Source organism: Canis lupus, chromosome 20 (assembly GCF_048164855.1).
Source record: "Canis lupus baileyi chromosome 20, mCanLup2.hap1, whole genome shotgun sequence".
NCBI lineage: Eukaryota > Metazoa > Chordata > Mammalia > Carnivora > Canidae > Canis > Canis lupus.
The window spans coordinates 3,927,940-3,953,015 of record NC_132857.1 but is presented as its reverse complement, the minus strand read 5'-3'; the positions used below and the strand labels follow the sequence as shown (position 1 = coordinate 3,953,015).

The following is a 25,076-nucleotide window of genomic DNA, read 5'->3' as shown; positions in this document are numbered from 1 at the left end:
AATTTGGTTATTTTATTTCTCATATCTAAAAGTTCCATTTGACCCTTTAAAAATCTGTTTTATACTTTAAACTATAAAACTGTGACTCTCTTGATAGTTTCCCCTTTTCTTCAGATGTTAATTGTTAAACGAAAATTTATATATAGTAAATTTATATAATTCCAAGATTTGAAATCTTTGTAAAACTGTGCTAGTCTATAGACTGTAGTCTGTATTTCCGTAGTCCACAATTTATACTGGATATCATTTATGGCATCTCCTTCTTTACGTATCTGGTTATCTTTGACTTTCTTGGATTTGAAAAGTTTATTGGATAAATTATCTGACGCCTACTAGAAATTTGGCTTTTTCCAGAAAGAATTTACACTTGATTCCAGGTGCTTAGAGGTACTACCAGTTTAAGACCACTCCAAACCAAAGTCAAAACTTGAAACTTCCAAGAAAATAAAGGAGCTGCAGAAGAGTTTAACTGCAATTTTGTGGCAGGACTGGTGTGCTTGGGTTGGGCAGCCCTTTGTAATCTAAAATAGTTAGGAGTGAATCTCCTGTTGGATTTCCTATTTTCTGTCACCTCTGGACTTTGCCTTTTTTCTTTCTCTCTCCTGAAGGCCAGCAAAATAAAAATCCAAAATATTTAGGGTGGATAACTACTCTCAGAGAGAAAGCAGCCTCTGTCTTTACTTGCACCTCTGGGATCCTGATTTCCCTTCATTGTAGGCCTACTAAATCCTTACTACTACTGTGTCAGTTTTTTGATTCTTTTAAGATGTCATATATATAATATATAATTTAAAAATACATGTATTTTAATTTTATCCCATTAAAAAAATAAGCTTTTGCGAGAAGCATTAGTCTGAATACCTTAACTCAGCATTTTAGAAAACAGGATGGACTTAAGAGAAGTAAATGTCATAAAATTTACACATTGTGGGCAAAGTTGCTCCCTTTTATTGTTTTTCTCTCTGGCTTCACTTCCTCTGAGGTCAGCGGGAATTGGTTTTCATCTGAACAGAAGTAGTAAATTCTGAAATCCAAGTGTTATTTTTCTGAGACTACTGTGTGCATGGTATGGGATAAATGAATAATTAATAGATATTGTCATTCTATCATTCCTTGTGTCCTTGAGATTCAGATTTCTCATCATAAAGGAGATGCGTGCATATGTAATAGAAAAGTAATTTAAGAACCTTGTGGTATTGAACCTGAATCAGAATTGTCAGTATAAAGTCTAGAGGTATTTTTTTCTTTCCTCCTCCTTCTTCTTTTTTTGATGTGTATACCATTGAAGAAGCAGTATAGATTTCTCTCTCATTAGGACCTTGCCCTGATAAGAAGAGGCTGACCTGAGTCAGGAGCTGAGCTGAGCTTTCCAGGTCCCTTAGTTTAATAATTAATAACAACAACAACAACAACAACAATAATAATAATACCCAGCTTAACCTGAACCAAAGCATGGGAGGTGGGGGAGCGGCGCTAATGTGCTCCCTGTCAGCACAGGCATTCTGGGAGAAATTTCTGTAGAAAATATGTCCCTCTGATAACCTGTCTCAAATATGACAAAATTTTTGTTCGATGTCATCTTATCTTATTCTTTTCTTTTATTTTTTCCCTCCATATTTCATAGCTAACATTTAAATGCTTTTCTTTCTACGTTATTTCCCCCAGTTTTTTCAGCCTTGTATATAATATCCTAATATTACTAGTTCTAGTTCCTGAGTGAAACGTTTTTTTCTTTTTGGGTGAAAAAATTAAAACTGGTAAGGGATGAGCTGGACAGCAGGCAAGAATCTAATTGTCCTTTCAATCATTTATTCTATAAGTACGTATTGAAAACCTGCTCTAAGCCAGGTCCTATGCTAGGCACCGGGATACATGGGGAATAAAAACATGAGCCCTAATCCCAAAGCATTTGCAGTCCACAGAGGAGACTCGCTCTCAATCTAACAACCACCTAGGTGAATTATTAATGCTAACCGTTGCTTAGAGCCACATTTAGCATGAGGAGCAGACCTATCATTAGAGCTCTGAAAGCAAAGTGCAAGATGCCACGTAAACCTAGGGGTGAGAGAAGGTTTCTCCAAGCGAAAGCTTTTGAGCTGAGATCCCAGGAATAAATAGTAACTAGGAGGAGAGAGAGGCTGGAGCACACGGAGTGAGTGGAAGAGTAATACAAGATAATACGAAAGATGTTGTCAAGGACTAGATCAATAGATTTCGATCATGTTAAGACCTTTGTACTATACTTGGACTTCATAGAAATGGGAGGGTGTTAAAGGATTTTAATGGGGTCACTGTGTGTGGTGTGTGTGTGTGTGTGTGTGTGTGTGTAGGCTGCTCTTGCTGCTGTGTTTAGGTAAGGAATTAAGTGCATGAGTGATCTTGTGAAAAGCCACGTGGAATAGTACATTTGTGGTCAATCAGTGAGTAGATGATGCTCTAAGAACATTCCTCCCACACTGCAGGAAAACATGTCTGGTCTAGGATAAGGCATTTCTGCTTTTGTCATTTCTAGCCTGCTTTTCATTGAGGGATATATGGTTTCAGTGATCCGTAGGTTTAAGGGCTCTGTTTTCTGGTAAAGTTCACGTTCTTCCCTCTGGGAAACCCCCTACTCCCACCATGTTGGTCTCTACTGCCTAATTCCCCTCACCTGCTGTCCCAGTATTACTGGAGAAGACTTCTGCACGCTTACTGTTTCTCCAAGTTACCCTACAAACTCTTGAGAGCGGAATCCCTGTATTTCTATCTTCAGGGCGCAGTGTCTTTTCCATTTGACGGGCATCAGAGCCCCCTACTGGGAGAAGCACAGCTCAACTACACAAAATGCCAACACCGGGGGTGGGGGTGGGGTGGGGTGGGGAGCGCGAGAGTCCTGCGACATTTGGTGCATCTGTGCGTGCGTGGTTTACCGGTTCCAAGTTACATGTAATTACTGTGCATCAGCTAAGGAACTTACTCATTACCTTTGCAATAACTCTGACATATAATTATAAATAATTAGCTTCTCATTTGGTATATTCCCCAGTTACTCTGGGTTGAAGAGTCATTGTAACAATTAATACAAATCGTCAATTTATAGCCCCTTAAAAAAAAAAATCTGGAATTGATGTTAAGAAACAATTCAGTCCAATCTCCTGCTTCAAGGAAAAGAACATCTGGGGGATCCCTGGGTGGCCCAGTGGTTTGGCGCCTGCCTTTGGCCCAAGGCGTGACCCCGCGGTCCCGGGATTGAGTCCCACGTCGGGCTCCCTGCATGGAGGCTGCTTCTCCCTCTGCCTGTGTCTCTGCCTCTCTCTCTCTCTCTCTCTCTATCATGAATAGATAAATAAAATCTTAAAAAAAAAAAAAAGAAAAAGAACATCTAACATCTTCAGGATACGGGATTCTTTGTTCTCTTTCAAAAATTTCCCAGGAAGGAAACTAACTCCGCAAGTATCATCAAAGACCAGATTCTATGTTTTCAGTAATCCAATGGTTTCTTATAGTTGATAAAAATATCTTTTAAAACAAACTTATTTTATTTTTAAAAAGGATTTTATTTTTTTGTCAGAGAGAGAGAGAGAAAGAGAATGAGCAGGGGAGGGGCAGGGGGAGAAGCAGACTCCCCGCTGAGCAGGGAGCCTGATGTGGGGCTCGTCTGGGACCCCGGGATCATGACCTGAGCCTAAGGCAGATGTGTAACCAACTGAGCCACCCAGATGCCCCCAAGCAGACCTACTTTAGAATAGTTTTATACTTGCAGAAAAGTCACAGAGACCCTATGGAGAGTTCCTGTACGTCCTTCACCTAGTTTTCCCGACTGTTAGCATCTGGCATTACTAGGGTGCTACATTTGTCACAACTAAGGAGTCGACCCTGGTTTAGTACTGGGAACTGACCTTCAGCCTTTGTTTGGATTTCACTCGTTTTCCTTGAACGTCCAGGATCCCGTCTTGAACACTGCGTCGGCACTTCAATGTCACGTCTCCCTTGGCACCTCTGTGCTCTGATAGATTCCGTGACTTTGCTTTTGACCATCTCGATGGCTTTGAGGAGTCCTGGTCATATATTCAGGAGAATGCTCCTCTGCGTGCGTTTGTCTGACGTTTCTCACATGGTTGCGGCAGGGTTATGGGTTTTGGGGAGGAAGACTGCAGAGGTGAAGTAACACTCCCATCACTCCTACCCACGCCACTCATGGCCGGGGCGGAGGGGGGCCGGTTAGCTGTGGTTGCCCGGCTGCGCTGGTGTCCTTGCATTTCTCCAGTGCACAGTTACTCTTGGCTGTAGTTTTTATTTTATTTTTTAAAAAAATATAAGTTTCTTTCCTTTTATAGACATAGAGAAGCTTGTCAGCTTTCCTTTCAGAAGAGGGAAGGCAGTGTAACTTGGTGGGGAAGGGCAGCTTTTAGGAGCCAGTGAGATCTGGGTTTGTGAGCAGTTTTGCCACTCGTCCTCTGTGCGATCTTGGGCAAGTTACTTCCTAAGCTTTATTTATTTATATATTTATATTTATATTTTAAAGATTTTATTTATTCATTCATGAGAGGCACAGGGAGAGGCAGAGACCCAGGCAGAGGGAGAAGCAGGCTCCCTGCAGGGAGCCCGATGTGGGACTCGATCCCGGGACCCCGGGGTCACAGCCTGGGCCCAAGGCCGAGGCTCCACCGCTGAGCCCCAGGTGTCCCACTTCTGAAGCTTTATTATTAGAGTTTGTAAGGTGCGGATAACAACAGTACTTTGCTCACCTGTTAAGCGGAGGGTCAGATGAGCCGAAGCTCGTACAGGCTTTCCCAGCCACCTGACCATGAACGAAGTCCGGGCCGCAGGTCCCGCTGAGGTCACTAACATGCATGTGACAGCGGTGACCACGGGCACCGAGGGACTTCACCCTAACGTCCCGGTGGAGTTAAGTCTTCAGCCTGTAGCCGCGGCTCCTAGTATGCAGCTCAGTCCATCCCTTTGCCAGCCCGGGCCTGGGGCCTTTGGGCTGAAGGGCTGAGCCTGGCTCCTCGCTGGGTCATGGGCTTAACGGCCCTCCCTGTCCCACTAGTTCTCAGGATGCAGTGTGGCCACAGCCGGCCAGGCAGCTGGAGAACGGGGACATGGGCTGTGGGAGGGTTGGGGTAGGGGGTGGCGGGGGACCCTGCGGGGGAAAGTGCAAGGAGACCCTCGATTACTCCTTCCCTACCTGCCAGTCGGACAGTCTGAAGCAATAATGCATTAAAAAAAAATTTATTTATTTATTTATGAGCGATGCAGAGAGAGAGAGAGAAAGAGAGAGAGGCAGAGACACAGGCAGAGGGAGAAGCAGGCTCCATGCAGGGAGCCCCAAGTGTGGGACTCGATCCTGGGACCCTGGGGTCATGCCCTGGGCCCAAGGCAGACACCCAACCCCTGAGCGCCCCCGGGGGGTCCCCAAACCCCACTTCTGACGCTCATTTTCCCCTCTGCGTGGAGTCTCTCCTACTTTACCACGAGCTTGGCTGCTCATCTTACAGGGAAGTTCCCGTCTCCGGGGTTCAGTGCTCTGCAGCTGGGGAGGCCTGCATGACACCTGCTCCCTGTACCATGTGACCCAGGAGGCCTCCCACTGCCCGGCTGTCAAGCAAGTCTCAGTGCTGGAGTGCGGACGGGGACACAGACGGGGACATGGGCGGGGACAGGGGTGGAGACACGGGCAGGGACACGGGCGGGGACACGGCGGGGACAGGGCCAGGGACGCGGGCAGGCACAGGGGCGGGGACATGGGTGGGGACACGGGCGGGGACGGGGCTGGGACAGGGGCAGGGACATGGGTGGGGACACGGGCGGGGACGGGGCTGGGACAGGGGCGGGGACACAGGCGGAGACAGGGGTGGTGACACGGGCAGGGATGGGTGGGACACGGGGACACAGTCAGGGACACGGGCAGGGACACGGGCTGGGACACGGGCGGGGGACAGGGGCAGGCTGGCGTCTGTGAGCCGTCTTGAAAGCACAGAATAGTAGCTCATTTGGAGCGCGCGAGCCGGAGAGCACCGGCTCCCCTGGGATCTCTGCGCCCCTGACCCCCGGCCCGCGTCCCTGCGCGGCTCCTGCGGGCTGCTCGGCTCTGCTGGGCGACACACGGAGGCCCGCGACCCGATCCCGATTTCCACTCCCGGGGCTTCGGAGCGGCGTGGGGGGCCTCGGGGTGGGGAGGGATCCGGGCTCGGCCGTCACGTGGCCCCGCGACCGCGTCCCCCCCACCCCCTGTAAGCCTCTGCGTTCCCCTCCCGCCTCCCCCTCCGCGTCCCCGCCCCCCCGCGTCCCCCTCCTAGTCCCCCCCCGCGTCCCCCTCCTAGTCCCCCTCCGCGTCCCCCCCGCGCGTCCCCCTTCGTGTTCCCCCCGTCCCCCTCCGTCCCCCTCCACGTCCCCCCCCGCGTTCCCCTCCTAGTCCCCGTCCGCGTCCCCCCATCCCCTTCCTCGTCCCCCGCGTCCCCCCCCGCGTCCCCCCTCCACGTCCCCCCTCATCCCCCTTCGTATCGCCCTCCTAGTCCCCCTCCGCGTCCCCCATCCCCCCCGCGTCCCCCCCGCGTCCCCCTCCTAGTCCCCCTCCCCCCGCGTCCCCCTTCGTGTTCCCCCGTCCCCCTCCGCGTCCCCCCGCCGTGTCCGCCTCCGGGTTCCCCTCCGGCGTCGCCTCCCCGCGTCCCCTCCCGCGTCCTCCTTCGCGTCCCCCTTCTTGTCCCCCCCGCGTCCCCCTCCCCGTCCCCCTCTGTGTCCCCCCCACTTTCCCCTCCGCGTCCCCCCCACGCCCCGTTCCCCTCTTCATCCCCCTCCGCGTCCCCCCTCCCGCGTCCCCCTTCGCGTTTCCCTCCTCGTCCCCCTCTGCGCGCCCCTTGTCCCCCCCCCCCGCGTCCCCCCGCGTCCTCCCTCATGTCCCCCTCCTCTTCCCCCTCCGCGTCCTCCTGCCAAACCAAAGGAGCAAGAGGAGGCAGCGGGAGGCTCGGGGACCGCCCGGTTCCCCCGTGGGGCGGAGGCGCCGCGTGGGCTGCGACGGGCGGCGGCCTCTCCGGGTCAGCGGCTCCGGCTCGCGGCGTGGGATGGATGGACTAAGGGCCGCGGGGCAAGGGCTCGCTCCGTCTGTAGCATCGGGCAGCTGTGCTGCGTGGGCCAGTCCCGGGAGGGGCCCCCTGCTGTGGAGGGGCCTCTGGCTGCCGCCCGCCGCCGGGTAAGTGATCCTTGGGCACACAGAGGGCCGGCGCCCTAGGTGAGGCAGGCGGGGGATGCTGAGGTTCAGGCGTCAGGACCCCGCGGCCCTCCCGGGGGCTCCCACAGCGAGGGGTGAGGCCGGAGGGCCTGGGAGCCTCCTGTTCCCCCCAGCCGCCCAGCACCTGGGCTCGCTGCTGGAGACCCAGGGAGGCACCTGCTCCGGCAGGTGCTGCGGGGCCGTCCGCGGAGGGCACCTGCTCACGGTGGGCAGCGGCCTGGCCTCGGCCGCCACCCCTCATCCTCACCCCGAGGGCGAAGAGTCTCAGCAGCGTGGGAACTACACAGTGGCCGTGATAGAGCAAGACGTGGGCTCATCGTCTGTTCTCGGGTCACCAAGGGCGATGGACCGAGTATCTGAAAACGTCTCCGAACTTGAAGGCTCTCTCGGTCACCCCAACCTTCTGTGCCAGCATCAGGGAGTAAGCGGGGCTCACCTGCCCCCCCGGCCCTGGGCCAAGCGGGCACTTACCGATCGGCCGGAGGAAGGACACGAGGCGCCAGCGCTGGCTGAGACGGAGCAATGAGGCCCGTGGACGAAGGAAACGTATTTTCATTCCTTTTTAAAAAAATATTTACTTATTTATTTTAGGGGAGAGAGAGAAAGTAGGAGGAGCAGAGGGAGAGGGAGAGAGAATCTTAAGCAGACTCTGCTGACTTGCGGCTGGATCTCACACCCTGAGGTAAGGACCTGAGCCGAAACCAAGAGTGAGAGGCTCCACAGACCGAGCCACCCAGGTGCCCCATTTTTTGTGCTTTCTAAGTAGTGGTTCAGCGCCTCGTACTCCAAACGTAGGCGTTAACAGGCTTAGGACCAGGTGGCAAGGCTGGCGTCGTACACAGCTGCGGAGTCTGACGTCGTTGTCCACAGGCCGAGCAGGCCGCAGGACTTAGGGCCGAAGCCTGCACGGGGAACGTTGAGCAGGGCAGGGCCTCAGGTGACCCGTGTCCAGGCTGCGGTGGCTCTGAGCGGTGCCCGGTGGCCTGTCCCCCCGCCTGCTCCCCTCGGGGCCCGTGACGGGGGCCCGGGAACCAGGCCTGGGCGGCCTCTTGTCACCCGGATGCCAGCAGGCTTCACAGAGGCGGTCTTGTCCTGTGCGGTTTGGAAGATGACGACCTTCAGAAAAGAGGCTTGTCATCAATCAGCTTAAGAAAAGCTGAATTACACACAATTAAATGCGTGACCCAATAAGAGGCTTCTCGAAAGTCTCTAACAGCCTTTGTTGTACTACACGAAGCCTTACTGCAACCGAGTGGACCTTGGGACCGTGTGGCGCAGCTTCTAAGGGATCCCGGGGTATGGCCTGAGCGTACACCCTCCGGTTTGGGGAACCCTGGTCCAGCAGACAGAGTGACGGGGACACTGGAGCGCTGGTTTCTAGACCCTGGGTCCCGGCCCCACCACCTCCCCTGAGCAGGCCGGGAAGACCTTGTGGGGAAGCAAAGGAAAATTCAGTTCGGGACACCCTCTGTTTGACCATAAAAACACAGATTTATGTTTAGGAAGAAAAACCCCACTGGATCTTTCTCCCCTCGCTGGCTGGGAAACACTGTGTCTGTAGCACTGAATGCACCGGTGGGCCACCGGCCTGTGCCTCGGGGGACTGTCCGCAATCTTGGGCAGGCCACACGCGGCTCAGAGGGCACCAAGGGCCAGCATCTCGAGTGGGTGGTAACAGATTTTATTTATTCATTGAGAGAAACAGAGAGAGAGAGAGAGAGCACAGGAGCAGGGGGGAGGCAGAGGCAGAGGGAGGGGGAGAAGCAGACTCACAGCTGAGCAGGGAGCCCGATGCGGGGCTCGATCCTCGGACTCCGAGGTCATGACCTGTGCCGAAGGCAGACGCTTCACCCACCGAGCCGCGCCCCCCCCCACACCCCAATGCCTCGCCTTTTTAAACCTTCCCTTCCTTACCTCCCCAGGCTGGGGGCTCCCATATTTTTTCATTTCCTTAGCAATCCGTTGCTATTTCAAAGGAACTGCTCTTAAAAATCCTTTAGAAAAGCACCAGTAAATATAAAAAAGAGCTTGCCACCCAGCCCATCTGGTGATGCCCACCTAGGGTAACCTGCCCCAGATGCACAGATAACGATGCTCAGTTCCCACTGAACCGCACCTCAGGCTAATTCAGCTGCCATCCTTCTGCTTTGCTCAACAAATTTTATTTTATTTATTTATTTGAGAGAGAGAGAGCGCGAGCGAGCACACAAGCAGGGGTAGGAGCAGAAGGACAGGGCCAGGGAGGAGACTCCCCCCTGAGCAGGGAGCCCGATTGGGACTTGATCCCAGGACGCTGAGGTCAGGACCCGAGCTGAAGACAGGGCCTCGACCAGCTGGGCCCCCCAGAAGCCCCCGCTCAGAATCTTCTAATCACTTCACTTAGAGGAACAGAGCTAAGAGGAGGTCGGGTGCCTGGCACCTGAGAGAAAGAAAACTTAAAATCTCTCATCTTAATGTCTTTAAAACACAATCATGATTTAATGATAATTATCAATGTTTTAAAATCCGTAGCGCCGCTTTGGGAACTCCAGGACGAGCCAACGTGGTTAGGAAATACGGATGACACGGACACAGGCATCTGGTTCCATTTTATTAAAAAACAAAACCAAACAAAATTTTGCAATGAAATTTCCTGGAATTCACAATCCTTTTCAAATCTTTATAGTTGCATTTTTTTTTTTTACCTGTACATAAGAACACAACTGCACTTATTTACATTATAGTCTTCTATATAACAAAAATAGCCATGTTGTAGGGTTGGGTGTTTCCAACTATTGTCCCTAATATTTCATCACCAGCCCGGTATGAGACAGACTGTTTATGCTCTCCAAACACATAGATAATAGAATTAAGCAAAATAAAAGTCCATGTCTCCTAATAGAAGACAGTTGTTATTTTTTTTTGTTTTTTGTTTTTTTAAACTTCTGTGTATTTCAAGAGAGAGATAAAGTGCTCTGGAAGGAGTAAGGTAGGTGCCTGTGGAGCGGAAAAAGGAAAGAGAAAGAGATTTCTCCCCACAAAACCCCCGAACCAACTACATCTCCTTGACCAACCATTTAAATATACCTGTGACTTTGTACAGAAGATGATGTTTTGGTAAAAAGGCTACATAATCCACTACGAAATTTCTCCGCACTTAAGAGCTAACCAAAGTCTAAATTAAAAGCTACCCGTGCAAATGCCATCAGGGATAATTTTTGTGATCTTTGAGTCATGTGGCAAATAAATCCAGGAAGCCGTCCCATGACCTGACTAGGGAGGGGGACAGGTAAGAGCATGATGGCACCGCCGCGTATGACCTGCAGACGGGCCACAAAGACCTCGTAGAGAAAACAAAGTCAAATTCTACCCGCGACATCATTTGTTATAAGACAAAAGCACACAAATTCATGTTTAGGGAGGAACATAAATCCATCGGATTTCTTTCTTGCTAGCAGGGAAATTAAACTAGAGGTTGATTTATGGTGCCATTTCTGAATATTTTTATAATGATAAATTCTTTGTAGCACTTTTTCTTTTCAGTGAAAATAACAATGTGGTATATACAAAGGGGCTAAAAGAGTTTTTTTTTTTTTGGTTTTCACATTACTGAAATGGCAATTTTTGCTGGTCATGGTCTGCAATCTATAAAAGTGGGTGTCACATATACACTGCTCAGGAGGCTCCCCTGGAAACTAGAATAATCATCCTCCCAGCTCACGAATAGTTTAGAGAACAAGTCCCCTTATTTTTTGGGAAATGAATGGAATGTGACTTTTTCACAAGTACAAAATTGCTTCAAGTTTTCTAAATAGAAGGGGGACACCCTGCTATAAAAATACCAGCTCCCCCCAACCCTCCCCTACCCCTACATCTCTTCCGAGTTATAAAATGGTACAACCATTTCGGATTACTAACGCGAAAGCAGGAAGTAAATGTGTTATTATGTACACGTACAAAACACACCAGTGTGTCACACCATTGACATTCATATGAAAGACGTCTGTTTATTGATCTTCCTTTGTGATTTGACAAGAAGAGAGTGGAGATAAGTCACAAAACACTCGGGCCCCTGCCTTACGATGTTGGGGCCAGAGGCATCTTCTCTGCAAACACAGCCAACAACACGCTTTGACATTTTGCAGAAAGGGCTGCAGGCGGTGAGCTCTTCCGTGGGGCTCTTCTTCAACGCTTCTGAGCTTGTGACACTCCTTCCCCTTTGCATAAATGTGGGCCAAGTTCTCAACTATTGGGGAAACTGTATGAGGACAGGCCAATAACTAGTTGACAGGCCAATAATTAGTTGAGGAAACGGGGACCCTGGTCAAATGACTTGGCTGAAAGAATAACGGCGGTTATTCCAGCAGAGGGCACCCTGCCCCGTGCAGTGACTGCCTAGTGACCACTTAGTACCACGGATGCCACCAAAGGAAGGCCGGCCAGCCTTCCTCAACTGCTCCAGTCTCCATCCCGACGAGCAAGGGTTTGGTATTCTCTTCAAAAGCACGGATACGCCCTAATTAAGAAGCTCTCCTCCACGAACATTCTTTGGCGAGGTAAAAATCTTCACATTCTCAAAGACAACAGTATTCCGAGTTCGATAAAGCACTAGTTTTGCCTCAAACTTTTTGAGGGAAAAGGAGACTAAACACCAGACTTTGAAGATGCTGTGGTACTAAGGCCACAATACATTTTTTTTTTAAGATTGTGGGATTTAGTAAGGTCGATCACCAGCCTGCAAGAGATAAACCCTCTACAGTTCCACCGTTTCATCTGACCAGGCAACGCACCTGCACTTTTATTCATGGGAATATTAGGAAAAAATGAAACTAGTCAATGGAAGAATGCGTGTCCATGTGGATGGTGATCGGTCTTTGGTTTACAGAGCACACGTGGTCCCCACGTTTTCCCTGCGTCTCCAAGCCCTTCAATCCAGTGAGGACGACAGGCCCACAGACCTCTCTGCCAAGCGGTGATCCTGGGGTATCTGGGTGGAGCTGCTTCTCCACAGAAGCTCCCCCGGGCTCCGTACCGACTCGCAGACCTCTCCAGAGACTAGGTTCTTGCCTTATCGTTAGCATCCGGAAACATTTACCAGGTGACCATTGAGCGAATGGCTCTGGAGGAACTGCAAACGTCCATCAATAGTAGCACAAGGATGAAAGGTCTTTGATCACTGAGATTCCTGCAAAAGCCCCTTGACTGAGGCAGGCATAGTTCGCAGGGTGGCAAAGAGAGCTGTGAGCGACCTCACCGAGTTCTTCGCACAACAAGCAGGTTTTGCCATTGATCTCTATGGATCTACATCTAGGACCCGGAGTCACCTCTTTAGTTTTGGGATAATTTCGTGTCATCAAAAGGGTCCAAGTGGAAGTGTGGCTACCAATCTATGGGTTTTTACCAATTACCGTTCCCATTACAAAGGGCCTGGAGCTGTGAGATGGGGAGACAAGCAGGCAAAGAGGAGAGGTAAGTGATGCTGAGAAACTCATTCCAGCTTCTCAGAATTAATTTGTCTTTCAGGCATTCTCAACCTTCTTTGCAACCATGAGTGTTTACCTCATGACTGTTAAACTCCTTCAAACACACATGTGCACCCTCCCACCCCGGCCCCAAAGGCCAGGTGAGCTCTAAGCCTAGGGGATGGGCATTTATTTGGGAAGGGAAGCCATGTTCATACCCTGCCATCCTCTTTCTCACTTCCTGCAGGCTCGTATGAACTGTCATCATCAAATCCACGTCTGTGACACTCAGCACTGCCCAAGGAATCTGTGTCCCTCACCTGAGGAGAATGGTTTCTTTGTGTGCCTTTTCCAATCTTAAGGAAGAAGTGGCCTCTTAGATCCCTTACGAAGAGCAAGTTCTTGCGCTAAGAAACTGAGTTAAGGAAGCATGAGCGGACATCGGATATGGTACGACCCCCACATCTTTCTAAGAAGTCCTAACCTTGATGGCCCGGGGTGAACCAGGAAGGTCACAGATGCTCAGAGTAGAAGATAAAAGATCTAGACGGCATTCTGGAACGGTGACTTTGCCATTATTTGCCTAGGAGACTTTTCTGCAAGGAAGCCTGGAAAAAAGGCAACAGCTATCTATAAATTAAATTTTCTGTGATTAAATTAGTGAGAGGAGAAGTGAGAACATGGCTAACTCCATCATGGAGGAAGTTGATTTGCCTTCAGAGTAAACTGGTTTTCCTCATCAGAAGTGCAAATATAGACACTGCCGCACGGTAAGAACAAGAAAGACCTCAACAACCGTAACAGCGGCAATCACAACGGTAAGTCTATAGATCCAGAGCCACCAAGGTTTTTTTGTCCCTAAAGATGGGAAAAGAATGTGTGTAGGTGTAAAGAAGAGACAGTCAGAGAAAGCCAGATACAGACAGAGAGAGAGAGAGAGGAGGGAAAGAGATCTAGGGTAAAGCGTACAAAAATGCTACTGGAAATCGCCGCAGGGGCCTCAGGACCGCGAGGGCCGGGTCCTTGCTTCACAGAGGACGTGACTCTGTATCTCAGATTTTCTGAAACAATCTTCATTTAACGAGATGTCTTTGTTTTCAGTCAGGGCGATGCATTCAGCAGCTAACTAAATGCCATTTATTTTTTACCTCCTGCAAGACTGTTCACCTAAACAAGACTCACGGAGGAGAAGGAACCAATGTCAGGCTACGTGTCACCATTTCTGGCTCTGAAGGTGTGGCGGCCGCCAGGATGACCGCAGGAGCCACCGGGTGTTGTGGTTTTCGACAAAACCCAACCCAGACCCGTGAACGTCCAGAACGAGGGACGTGCTGACAACACAGCACAACACAACAGGGACACCTCTTTGGACAGGGATCCGCCTCCAGGGTTCCCACCGTGACTAGGCGATGTCAGCATCGGTTGATGCCTTGGCCACTATTCCTTTTCTTTCCTCTTCTTAAGCTGTTGTTTTTAAGTCATCTCTGCACCCAACGTGGGGCTCAAACTCGCAGCCCCAAGATCGAGAGGCGCCTGCTGTACGGACGGAGCCCTCCAATCCCAAGGGCGCACCGGCCCTGGGCAAAGACCCTCGGCCAGCCCAGAGGCAGGAGAGCGGCGGCCGGGGGTGAGGTCGCTCGACGACAGCCTGGAGCTCTCCTTGGCTCCCGAGTGCCACGTAGCAGTCCAAGCGTTTGTCACGGAAGTGAGGGAGATACTTTTGTCTCAGCAGTGAATCAACATGGTTTTTTGTGACTTAAAATAACAACTGGTCAGAGACGTAACAGCAACACTCACTAATGGACACCAGTGTATGGTTAGAAAGGTCAAGCAGAAATTTCTAAAAGAATGGCCTGAACATCTATTCATTGCAGAACAAACAGATCTTTGGGCCTCTCTTTAGGCAACTTGGGTGGAGTCTAGTTCTCTCTGGAGGTAATTAGGTTTTGACTTTTTTTTTTTTTTCTTTGAGAGGGTCAGGGAATCTGGTGAGAATGCCGGAGCAGCTCCGGACCTGTGCTGTCGCGCTGGAAGCCACGGGCCACGTGCAGCTGTCGAGACAGAGCAGGAGGCTGGGGCTGCAGCCGGTCCAACGTGAGCCGGGCTGGGAGCGCGGACTCACGGTGGATTTGGAGGACTTAGTACGAAAAAGAATGTGAAGTATTTCATGAATACTTTTCACATGTTGAAACAAGAGGATTAAATATATCATTAGAATCCATTTCAACTGTTCCTTTTTCCTTTTTAAAACACAGCCAAAATAAAAATAAAAATTAAAATAAAAATTAAAATTAAAATAAAAAAAAAAAACGTAGCCAGCAGAAAATGTAAAGTTTACGTGGGTGACTTGCGTTACATTTCAATCGGATAGCGCTGGTCTGGACACTCACTACGGAAAAATGCACATCTGTAAACATGCCTGAAGTCTGCATATACTTCTAGAGGGTTCCCAGCTCAGAATTTCCTCTTTGGGGTGGGTGAGGAGGTGAACAAGGCTATGGGAGAAGGTTTTTATTTCTCTTAAACTCTTCTATGCTTGTTAACTTTTTTTTTTTTTTTTTTTTTTAGGCTACCAAAGCCATAGTTAAATCCTCCGGAAACAAACCTTTGGTAAATGGAGAGCCTCCAAGGCTCAGGGGTTTTGCAGCAGAGCCTCCTTGGGGTAAAGCCACAGGCCTCAGTGCCCTCCGCCCCCCCCCCCCCCCCCCCCGCCAACCTGGGGCCTCTCGTCATCCACGCAGCATGGGCCTCACCCCATAGGGGTTGCCACTAGCACGGCGTACATACGCAAGCAAGTCCTGCTTTACCTGGTCACTGGCAGGAAGAGGGGACACTCATCAAACGGACAAGTATTCGATCCAAAGGCATTTTCCCTCCCGGGTGTGGGATGCAATCTGTATTTCTCTTGCTCTTGAATCATCCTTCTGATTCCACCTGACGTCCGCGAGTACCGAAGTGCGTTTCAGGCGTTGCTGACTGAAGGAGTCCACGCTGGAACCCTACGCTGACCGAGGGAAGGCAACACTTTGCGATGAAGAAGTCTACACTGAGGACTGGGGTGTGAAGGTGTCCAGAGATCACAAACTCTGTGACAGACGGTGGGTTTAACACCAGGCTAAACAAAACCACTCCTACTTGGACTTAAACCTTGAAGCATTTGGACACTCAGCCTCACAGGAGCGCAGGGGCCCAGAGGCCATTAGCGTGTTGCCTGTCAAGGAACCGCCTCCCTAGGGCATGAGGGCACGGCCACCTGCAAGCACATGGCTCCCCCTGGCAGAGAGCTCGCTAGCGGTCCTCAGGTCAGAAGGGGCCTTGGCCACCATCTCATTTAACTCCTTCATTTCACAGGTGGAGGCGACGAGGCCCACCAGCCTGTGGCTCGGCCGGGACTCCCGCTTCTCCGTTCAGTGACGTCCTTGCTCCTCCCCGCCCGCCTTTGCACACTGGCCGGGTTCCATTGCAGGAAGTGTCATCCCAGGGGGAGGTGACATTCCCGAGGGTGGTGGTCATTTTCTCTGCCTCGCTGCCCACCCAGGGAGCATCCCACAGGAAACCGTTAAAGGTGCCGAGAAAGGGGCAGCCAGTAGTCTGACATGCTCTCCCTTGACGTACGCCCCGTGTTTCCGAGGCAGCGGGGTCTACGACACAACCGAGCTCTTGTCTTTGGATGAGTCTTAGTGTAGTGAGGTGGCAAGGCCTCGTCGAAGACGTAAGTGAGTCCGCGAGGAAGGCTCTCCGTCTTGGCAACCCACGCGGCCGCACGGCCGTCTCCGGAGGACGGGGGGCCTCGTGGTTGTCCGGGGAAGCCACTCGCTGCCTCAGTCATCTCCGCGTCGGGATAGTCTAAGTGTGTTACAAAATCGCCCACTGGAAAAATAGCACATCTCCGTCATAGTTACAAAAAAAGAATAAAAACGTAAGTAGTTTAAAAACACCGGTGGGTTCAGTATTGATCTGACGCGTCCTCTCCTGTCTGCCCGTCTGTCTCCGCCGGGAGAAGCTTGGTTAGCCAAAGCCCTCGCCGACTTCTGGATCAAATGGTTCATCAAACCGCACGTCCCTCCTCACTCGCTGTCCTCGGTGAGCCCTGGGCAGGGGGCTGCTAAGGAGTCACCTAGGCCTTCCGGGCGGCCTGCCGCGTGTGGGCGGTGGGTGCCAGCTAGGTGCTACCCGGCCCCGCTGTGTCGGGCCCTGGGCTCAAGGAGGACCGGGTCTCCTCTGCAGCCTCCGTCTCCTGCGGAGGCCACTCGTGGAGGAAACAGAAGACTGCTCTGGCCCGGGGGAGACCAAGCTAACAGACACCGCGCTTTGGGGAAGAACACGTGGCTCTGGCCTTAAAGCCAGGCCTGCAGTGCCGGCTACAGTCCTACAGTCGCGACGGCAGCGCCAGTGGCCCGGAGGGGACCTCTGAGTGTGGCATTCCTGTCCAAGACCCGAAGTTCCAGGCACAGTGACGCTTCCTTCTCACGTGGGCTGTCAGCAGGGCCTGGCAAGGGGGGCGGAGGGCTGCGGTGCCCAGGGTGGGCCGCAGGCGCGGCGGGGTCGGCGCCCGGGCTGGGGTCTCCGCAGCCAGGGTGCTTAGGATGCCCCCGCAGGAGCTCGGGTTCTTCCCGAGGGCCGGCCGGGAGTGGGGCGGGCACCCCCCGGAGCCCCGCGCTTTGGGCCGTGGGTGGCCAGGCCCGGGCGCCCCTGGGTGCCACCCCCCAGGAGGCCGGGCCCATGGAAACGGCTCACGGCCTCTAACCCGAAGCCGCCAAGGAAACCGAACCACATTCCCCGAACGATGAAACAAGACCTGGAAATAGAGGAGGCAAGATGCAGAGGCCTGACCCGTGTCCCCTGTGCGCGTGTCGCGAGCTCCCGAGGCGCCAGCCCACGAGGGCCCGGGGGGAAAGGCGGCCCCGATGGCCGGGCCCGGGAGGTCGTGCAGGCCGCGGGCCCGTCCATTCTCGAGGCACACCTCCCTCCGTCCGCCGGGGCCCCTTCTCCGACGGTCACCGGCTCAGGATTTCGCCTCGTCGCAGTCTGGGTCGGTGGAGAGCTCCACGTCCGACAGCCCGACTTCCATTGCCATGATCAGCGAGATGTCAGAGTCGCTGCTGACAGCCGGCTCTGGCTCGCCTGCGGGGAGACAGCAAAGCTCACCGTGAGCGCCGGCCTCTGCCTCTGGGGCTAGGTCCTTTAATACGCCTGTCTTTAGTTTTGTATTTTTTATTTATTTTTTTACACCTGTCTTTAATAGCATTTCTTTGATGGCCATGAGAAGGTACTAGAGAAATTGGCTGTTTTGTAAAAAGAACAACAAAAAAAAACCCTAATTAGATCCTCATCTCACGCTGTAGTGCAAAATAAATTCTAAATAGGTCAAAAAGCAAGTATAGAAAAGAAACCAATATAGCTAGAAGAAGATGTATCTTAGAAGGCTATATCTAAGCAGGAAAATACTTAATATATCAAAGCAGGGCAAGAAATTCTACGTGGGAAAACAGCTGAGCAATTCACAGGAGAACAGATGGGTAAGTTTGCATGAAATTAAAAAAATATTAAAAACATGAAAAATAAGATCAAAAGGCATACATCAAACTTGTGATATTCGTGCAAATTTCACAAAGGGGCTGTATTTTCAACATACAGCCTTCACATCAGAAAGAAAAACTACCCAGAAAAATGGGCACAGGTTGCTATTAATAGAATTCACAGAGCAGTATCGTATAAATGACCGATAACTATACGGTAAAAATAGCTACTCTTTTTTTTTTTTAGGATTTTATTTATGTATTCATGAGACACACACACACATACACACACACACACACAGAGGCAGAGACACAGGCAGAGGGAGAAGCAGGCTCCACGCAGGGAGCCCGATGCGGGACTTGATCTTGGGACCCCGGGGTCACAACGTTGGCCGAAGGCAGTGCTAAACCGCTGAGCCACCCGGGCTGCCCAAGCTACTCTCTCTTTTTTTTTTTTTTTTAAATAAAATCTTCATTCTTTAAAAAAATGCAATAGTACACTGAGGCAGGTACTTTGGTATACTGCATGTAGCTCTGTGACATTTTCACTCAGTAATTTCATTTATGGGGTGTATCATAGAGAAATAGAGATGCAAAAATATTCATTGAAGCATTATTCATAGCAGAAGACCTCAAGTAACAAAGTCCAACAATATAGAATACTCGAGGAAAGTGTGTTGCTTTTAGAGCACAATCTTCTTGTCCTAGCAATTAAAGTGACATTTCCTTTCTTTTAAAAAATAAATTTATTTATTTATTTATTTTTAAATTCAACATTTAAAAATTTTTTTTATAATAAATTTATTTTTTATTGGTGTTCAATTTGCCAACATACAGAATAACACCCAGTGCTCATCCCGTCAAGTGCCCCTCTCTAAAGGGACATTTCCAAAGAGCTTGCAGTTACATAAGAAAATGCTCACAGCATTCTTTTTTTTTTTTTCCACAGCATTCTTTTACATGAAAACAAAAGGTGGAATTGGACCCCTGCCCCACACTTGACAACAAAATACATGCTAGGCTGGCGAATACCTGTACCTACACCTGCAGTTGTGACTACACCTGTACTCCGTCTATATCTGTACCTGCACCTATAGCCCGGTTTTAATTGTGCATGTGCACTTCCTTCCCATTTATCCTCTTACCCAGAGCTGTCTGGTACTGTCAACCCCTGACTTTTGGGGAATTTTTTTTTGCAAGTTGGGATGGTTTTCCCTTCCCTTATGGCTGCTTTGCGTTTGTTTTCTCCTCAGGGCCACAGCTTGCTTGCTGTTGTGCAGGCTATGCTCAGCACCGCTCCAGAGAAAGCCTTCCCTTTGGAGTCTAGGTAAGCAGTGTCCACTAGATTTGGACAGTGCCCAACCTGCAGAGCTGGACATGGGAGCTCGGCTTTGTTTCTCAGATCCACTAAGTCCTTGGTCCTTCATCCATTTTTTTTTTTCAGCTGCCCAGCTCTTGTTATTGTCTCTTTTTACCTTTTCCCTGTCCATGTTTGGTCTACACCTTACAAAATCCGTTTGCTACAGTCTTTGTGGGGTTTTAGGAGAGGCTGGAAGTAGTCTCATGTGTTCAATCGACTTGGCACTCTCCTAAAGCATCACTTTTGCAATGAGAAGTATATATAATTAAAATGATTTTCATGAGAATTGGGAACCTGTTTTACTTTATGAGACTGTATTCTAGTCTCAGCTATAGTGAGTAACTACACGTGTTGCTCTATGTAAGTCCCTTTCTCCTTTAGGGTTAAAGTTGAATTGTCTATTAAATGATTCTGGGGATGCCTGGGTGGCTCAGTGGTTGAGTGTCTGCCTTCGGCTCAGGGTGTGATCCTGGAGTCCTGGGATCAAGTCCCACATCAGGCTCCCCACAGGGAGCTTGCTTCTCCTTCTGTCTATGTCTCTGCCTTTCTTTGTGTGTCTTTCATGAATAAATAAATAAAACATTAAAGAAAATGATTCTGGACTGGATATCTCAGAGTCCTTTCTAGTTGTTACAGTTTGTACCTGTATATGTTGATGTCAAACTAGCACAGCGCCTCCTACATGCTGGTTTCTCAGCAAATATTCAATAAAATGACCACCGAGGAACAAAGTTGCCTCTTTTTGTGCACAACCCTTCAAATTATTTTTATTTAAAACATTCTTTTATTAATCAAAAGAGGGCTGTGTGTTATATATTTACTTCAAGTATATACCAAATGGGAGAATTCACTACTTTGAGGTGTAGTGAAAGCTGATTATACTTATTCCTGGAGATAAAAAATGAGGGTTATAGTATAGACCTATAATCTCTATTTTTTTTTTTTTTTTTTTGCAATGGTTCATGAACTAATTCAGCTCAAGGGCAGCCAACATTTTCAGCTCACAAGTACACTGTACGTCAACCAAGGAGCTCGTCATGGAGTGGTTTTATGACTCATAAATATCTAGGTTTTTTTTTTTTTTTTTTAAAGGCCACCCACATGAAGGTCTGAGTTAAGAGTTCTATAAAGATGCTCCATGTACCTGCGGTGGCAGCTTCTCACCTTTACTCCTGGCTTTTTAAGCCACTGGCCTCAGCAGATTTCATGATTCTCACTGTGGTGTTTTCTAAATTGGAACTTGTGAATCGAAAGACAGAAAGGCCATGGGGACTGATAGGGCTACGCCGCTGAATTCATGATGCTATTTTGGAAACTGTCTCGCCCAGCTCCGGGCAAAGCTGAATTCAAATCAATGAAATCGGATGCTTGCCAAAAAGTGGTTCAATTTTCATGATGTAGCAGTGCCTCAACCCTATCAGCTAATCATTTTCCATTTCAAAACTTAAAAAAAATGATCTGAAAACATTTGAAATTATTATTTTACTCTGTCCTGTGATTTTTTAAAAAAATTATTTATGATAGAGAGAGAGGCAGAGACACAGGCAGAGGGAGAAGCAGGCTCCATGCACCAGGAGCCCAACGTGGGATTTGATCCTGGGTCTCCAGGGTGCATCACCCTGGGCCAAAGGCAGGGGCCAAACAGCTGCGCCACCCAGGGATCCCTGTCCTGTGATTTTAATTGAACTTGGCTTGTTCCATAATTTTTAAAAGTGGGGTTTTTATCTTTTCTTTTTTTTTAATATTTTATTTATTTGACAGAGAAAGAGAGAGCGCGAGTCCACACACAAGCAGGGGGAGCAGCAGGCAGAAGGTGAGGGAAAAGCAGCCTCCTTTTGGGGCGGGGAGCCCGAGGAGGGGCCCAATCCCAGGACCCAGAGATCACGACCTGACCCGAGCAAGGCCTGGCAAATGCTTAACCTACTGAGCCAGCCAGGCTTTATCTTTTAATTAAGGCAGATGTTTTTCTTTGCCGCCACAATAATACAAATGAAACCACTGTCACTAAAACATTTAGAAGGTTCTCTGTAGGTGGTACCAATTGGGGAGTGTAAAGTAGCTATTAACAATATAAAGGTTCACTGAACTGTTACCTCCTTCCCTGCAAAAGCTGATACAAAAGAAAGGCAGAAATAACATTGGCCTTTACTGAGTCCTCACAACACCCCTTTGATGGAGGTATCATGATTCCTGTCTTACAGATGAAAAAAAAATTACTCTCAGTCCATTGGATGCAGTGGTACCATACCCACTTGACATACTTCCTTCTCTTGGTTTTCATGCATTGTAAAGACATCGAGAGGGCTGAAACAGAGAGTCACAGGATCCACTTAATATTTTAAAAGATCGCTCTTGCTGTTACGTGGAGAACAGGTCAGTAGGACAAAGAGGGGAGGGAATCTGGAGGAAGCTATTGCAGCAAAATAGATGAAATGTGATGGTGGCTTGGGGAGATACGGGGACACACCGGAGAAATATTGTAGAAGTAGGTGATCGCTGCGCAAGGGTAGCCAGAGAGGAGAAAGTAGAGGATAACGCCCACATTTCTTGAGCAATACAGGTACCATGTAGTCAGCAAGAAGATGAACTGGTGGGGAGAGATCAAGAGTCTGGTTTCAGGGACATCTGGGTAGCTCAGCGGTTGAGCGTCTGCCTTGGGCTCAGGATGTGACCACGGGATCCAGGGATAGTGTCCCCCATCGGGCTCCCTGCATGGAGCCTGCTTCTCCCTCTGTCTGTGTCTCTGCCTCTCTCTCTCTGTCTCTCACGAATAAATAAATAAAATCTTAAAAAAAAAAAAAAAGAGTCTGGTTTCATGTGCGCCAGGTTGGAGACACCGGTAAGACCTGCGAAAGGAGACGTGGGGTCGGCAGGTAGCTACAGGGATCTGGAGGACAATAAATGATGTGAGAAGCTTCCCAAAGAGATTTGAAACCATAAGAGTGGATGATGTTTCTCTAGGAAAAGATCATAGAGAAAACACGAGGGGCAGAGGTCCCTGGAACACGGAGACCCACGGCCAAAGGGTCCAACTCATGCTGCCAACACGACTTGTTTGGCCCACGCCATGTTTTCTTCTATTTAAAAGTCAGGATATTTTACATACAAACCTAGACTTGAGATTTATCTTGGAAACAGAGATCTCTGGCCGTATATGCCCAATTCCCGGAGCGGAATCCTTGAGGGCAGCAGGAAGGCTGCCCTGCTTAGCTTAGGGCAAAGACGCTCTGGGTCTGCGGCCCTGGTTCATGGTACTTGGCCTGGGTAGATACGTACGTTTAAAACCTCACATTTAAGGAAAGGGTGGAAGAACAGGAGAGGAGGGTGAGCCCCCAAAGAGACTGAAAATGGGCAGAGATCGACTCGTTTCCTTCTTTTCTCTTCAGCATATTCAGGTTTCTCTCCCGTATAGGCCCGTACCCACCATCAGCAATCCATACCCAAAGAGACGAGGTACTGTGAGTACCACCGGTTCGGTTGGGTGGATTTTAAGGCTAACCCCGTCATCCAGTTTGTAGTCTGGAGTGTCTTTACCGCAGCGTTCATGAGCATCTGAGGAGATGGTGGGCAGAAAATACTCCATTTTATTTTATTTTATATTTTATTTTATTTTTTATTTTTTTGTGTTTTTTTTTTTTTTTACTCCATTTTAGATGGAGCCTTGTAACCTATTGTATTGACCCATAACTACCGCTTTCATACATTTCCACATTTAACTGTAAACAAAATCACTGTGGTTAACCAAAAACATTCTTCGTGTTGGGACGTATTCTATTGGGTCCGTAAATGATTAATAGCTTTGATCTTTCTCTTCCTTCTTTAAAAAACAAAAATTGCCTACAGGCTCGCAGGTTCCCTTTGTGAAATGGGCGTTGCCGTCGTATTTCTGCTGTGGCTGGTGTAAGTGCGCATAGAGTGTGCCTTCCTGAGACCAGAAGACACTGAGATCCGCCTTGCCCGACGTCGGGCCTCCCGGGCCTGCCCCCGTCATTTCCCCGATGACACCACTGTCATCGTTGCCATTTCAGGATCCCGCCACGCTCCCTCAGAAACAGGAGGCCCTTGGCAGACCTCCGTAGCACTGAGAGTGGGTGAGTTCCTCCCGGGCCATGTAGGGCTCAAGTTCTGTATTTTATTAGCTGATAACAATCTCAGCGCAGTATCGAGTCCTTAGTACCTGCCGGGGATCATGCCAAGTGTTTAAACAGATTGTCTAGTCTAATATTCAAAATCAACCCGTGACATAGTATTACGTCCATCTTCAGGTGCTAGAACTAGAGCTCGGAGAAGTTAAAGACCTCCTGAGCTGACGCTGCAGGGAGGGGTGGGAACTAGAATTCGAACCTAGTCCTGGCTCCGGAGTGCGTGAACTTGACCACATCTACACTTCAGAGGTGAGACCCTTAACCTGAGGATTAGCAGGTGCATCCAGGTACCTACAATCACACGCACGCCTCTATGGCTATGTGGTAAGGGGACTGCTTCCGCTGGATTCTCGCAGAAACCACCAAAAGCTTAACAAGCACCGTCCTCTGAGGAGACTGCGTCCTGGGTGAGCTCGAGGGCTCATTACTATATGCAGCAAGGGTGCTCGGCTTTCTTTCTGGTGCCTATTTTGGTTTACTTTGTGTTCTACTACCCCCTTTTTTTTTTAGACTTTTTAAAATTAATTTATTCATCATGAGAGACAGAGAGGGACAGAGAGAGATGGGGGGCGGGGCAGAGACACAGGCAGAGGGAGAAGCAGGCCCCATGCAGGGAGCCCGATGTGGGACTCGGTCTCGGGACTCTGGGGTCACGCCCTGGGCCAAAGGCAGGCGCTAAACCGCTGAGCCCCACAGGGATCCCCTGTGTTCTACTACCTTGACATGACACTTTTCATATGAAGTCACCGCTTTCCTACTTAATTGTTTCTTCGTGGTGGTTTTTCAAAGCTAAAGAAGAAGATCATCCTTCCCAGAATGAGGTTTGATATTTCCTGCCTGTCTCTGCTCACAATTAGCAAACACTGTGCTCAGAGGAACCTTCTTCATGTTGGGAGCAAAGTGGTGATGACTAGAACCCCCCAGGTGTCCTGATTCTCCAGGAGGCCTGGCGTTTCATGCCAGGAGCCGCTCTGCATCACATAAAAGCTTTTTTTTTTTTTTTCCCATGAAAAATAAGGTTTCAAAGGAAAGTGGAGCTCTTCCGTCCACTGCTCCCAGCGCGTTTCTTCTTGAAAACAAGACCTCATCTCCAACCACTGCTGTAGACGCAAGAGCACCAGAGGGGAGATGCTCACCGGCCTGGCTGACTTGCAACCTTGTCTTCCCAGGTCTTCTCAGAAGTGAGGTTTTGGGGGGCCGGGGCACCGCCTACGGACTCCCCGTCCCGAGTTAGTCCGACTTTGAGTGGGCAAGCGGGTGTACGGTTGCCCAGGGAGCGCTACACATGGTACAAGTGGACCAGCTCGTCCAAAGTCACGTACCCAGGAAGGGGCAGCAACGGCAAGACATAAAGGTGAACTAAAACAGCCTCTACCTTTAGGTTGAACTCGATCTAGTACA

The 25,076-nt window shown here is 49.7% G+C and overlaps 1 protein-coding gene across 2 annotated transcripts in view; it reads right to left on the bottom strand.

The window, feature by feature from the left end:
* Positions 1-9,787: 9,787 nt before the first annotated feature.
* RNF150 (ring finger protein 150) overlaps positions 9,788-25,076 on the bottom strand; it is a 241,575-nt gene continuing 226,286 nt past the window's right edge. The window contains exons 7-8 of one of the 2 annotated variants that reach the window (XR_012012714.1): positions 15,459-17,775; positions 9,788-12,622 (exon numbers count right to left, since the gene is read on the bottom strand). Coding sequence is in view for 1 of the 2 variants with exons in the window: in XM_072788276.1 (XP_072644377.1) it covers positions 17,657-17,775 (119 nt within the window). In the remaining variant the exon portion in view is untranslated. Of the gene's footprint in view, positions 17,776-25,076 lie in introns of both variants that reach the window. The other variant, XM_072788276.1, reaches the window with a different exon arrangement.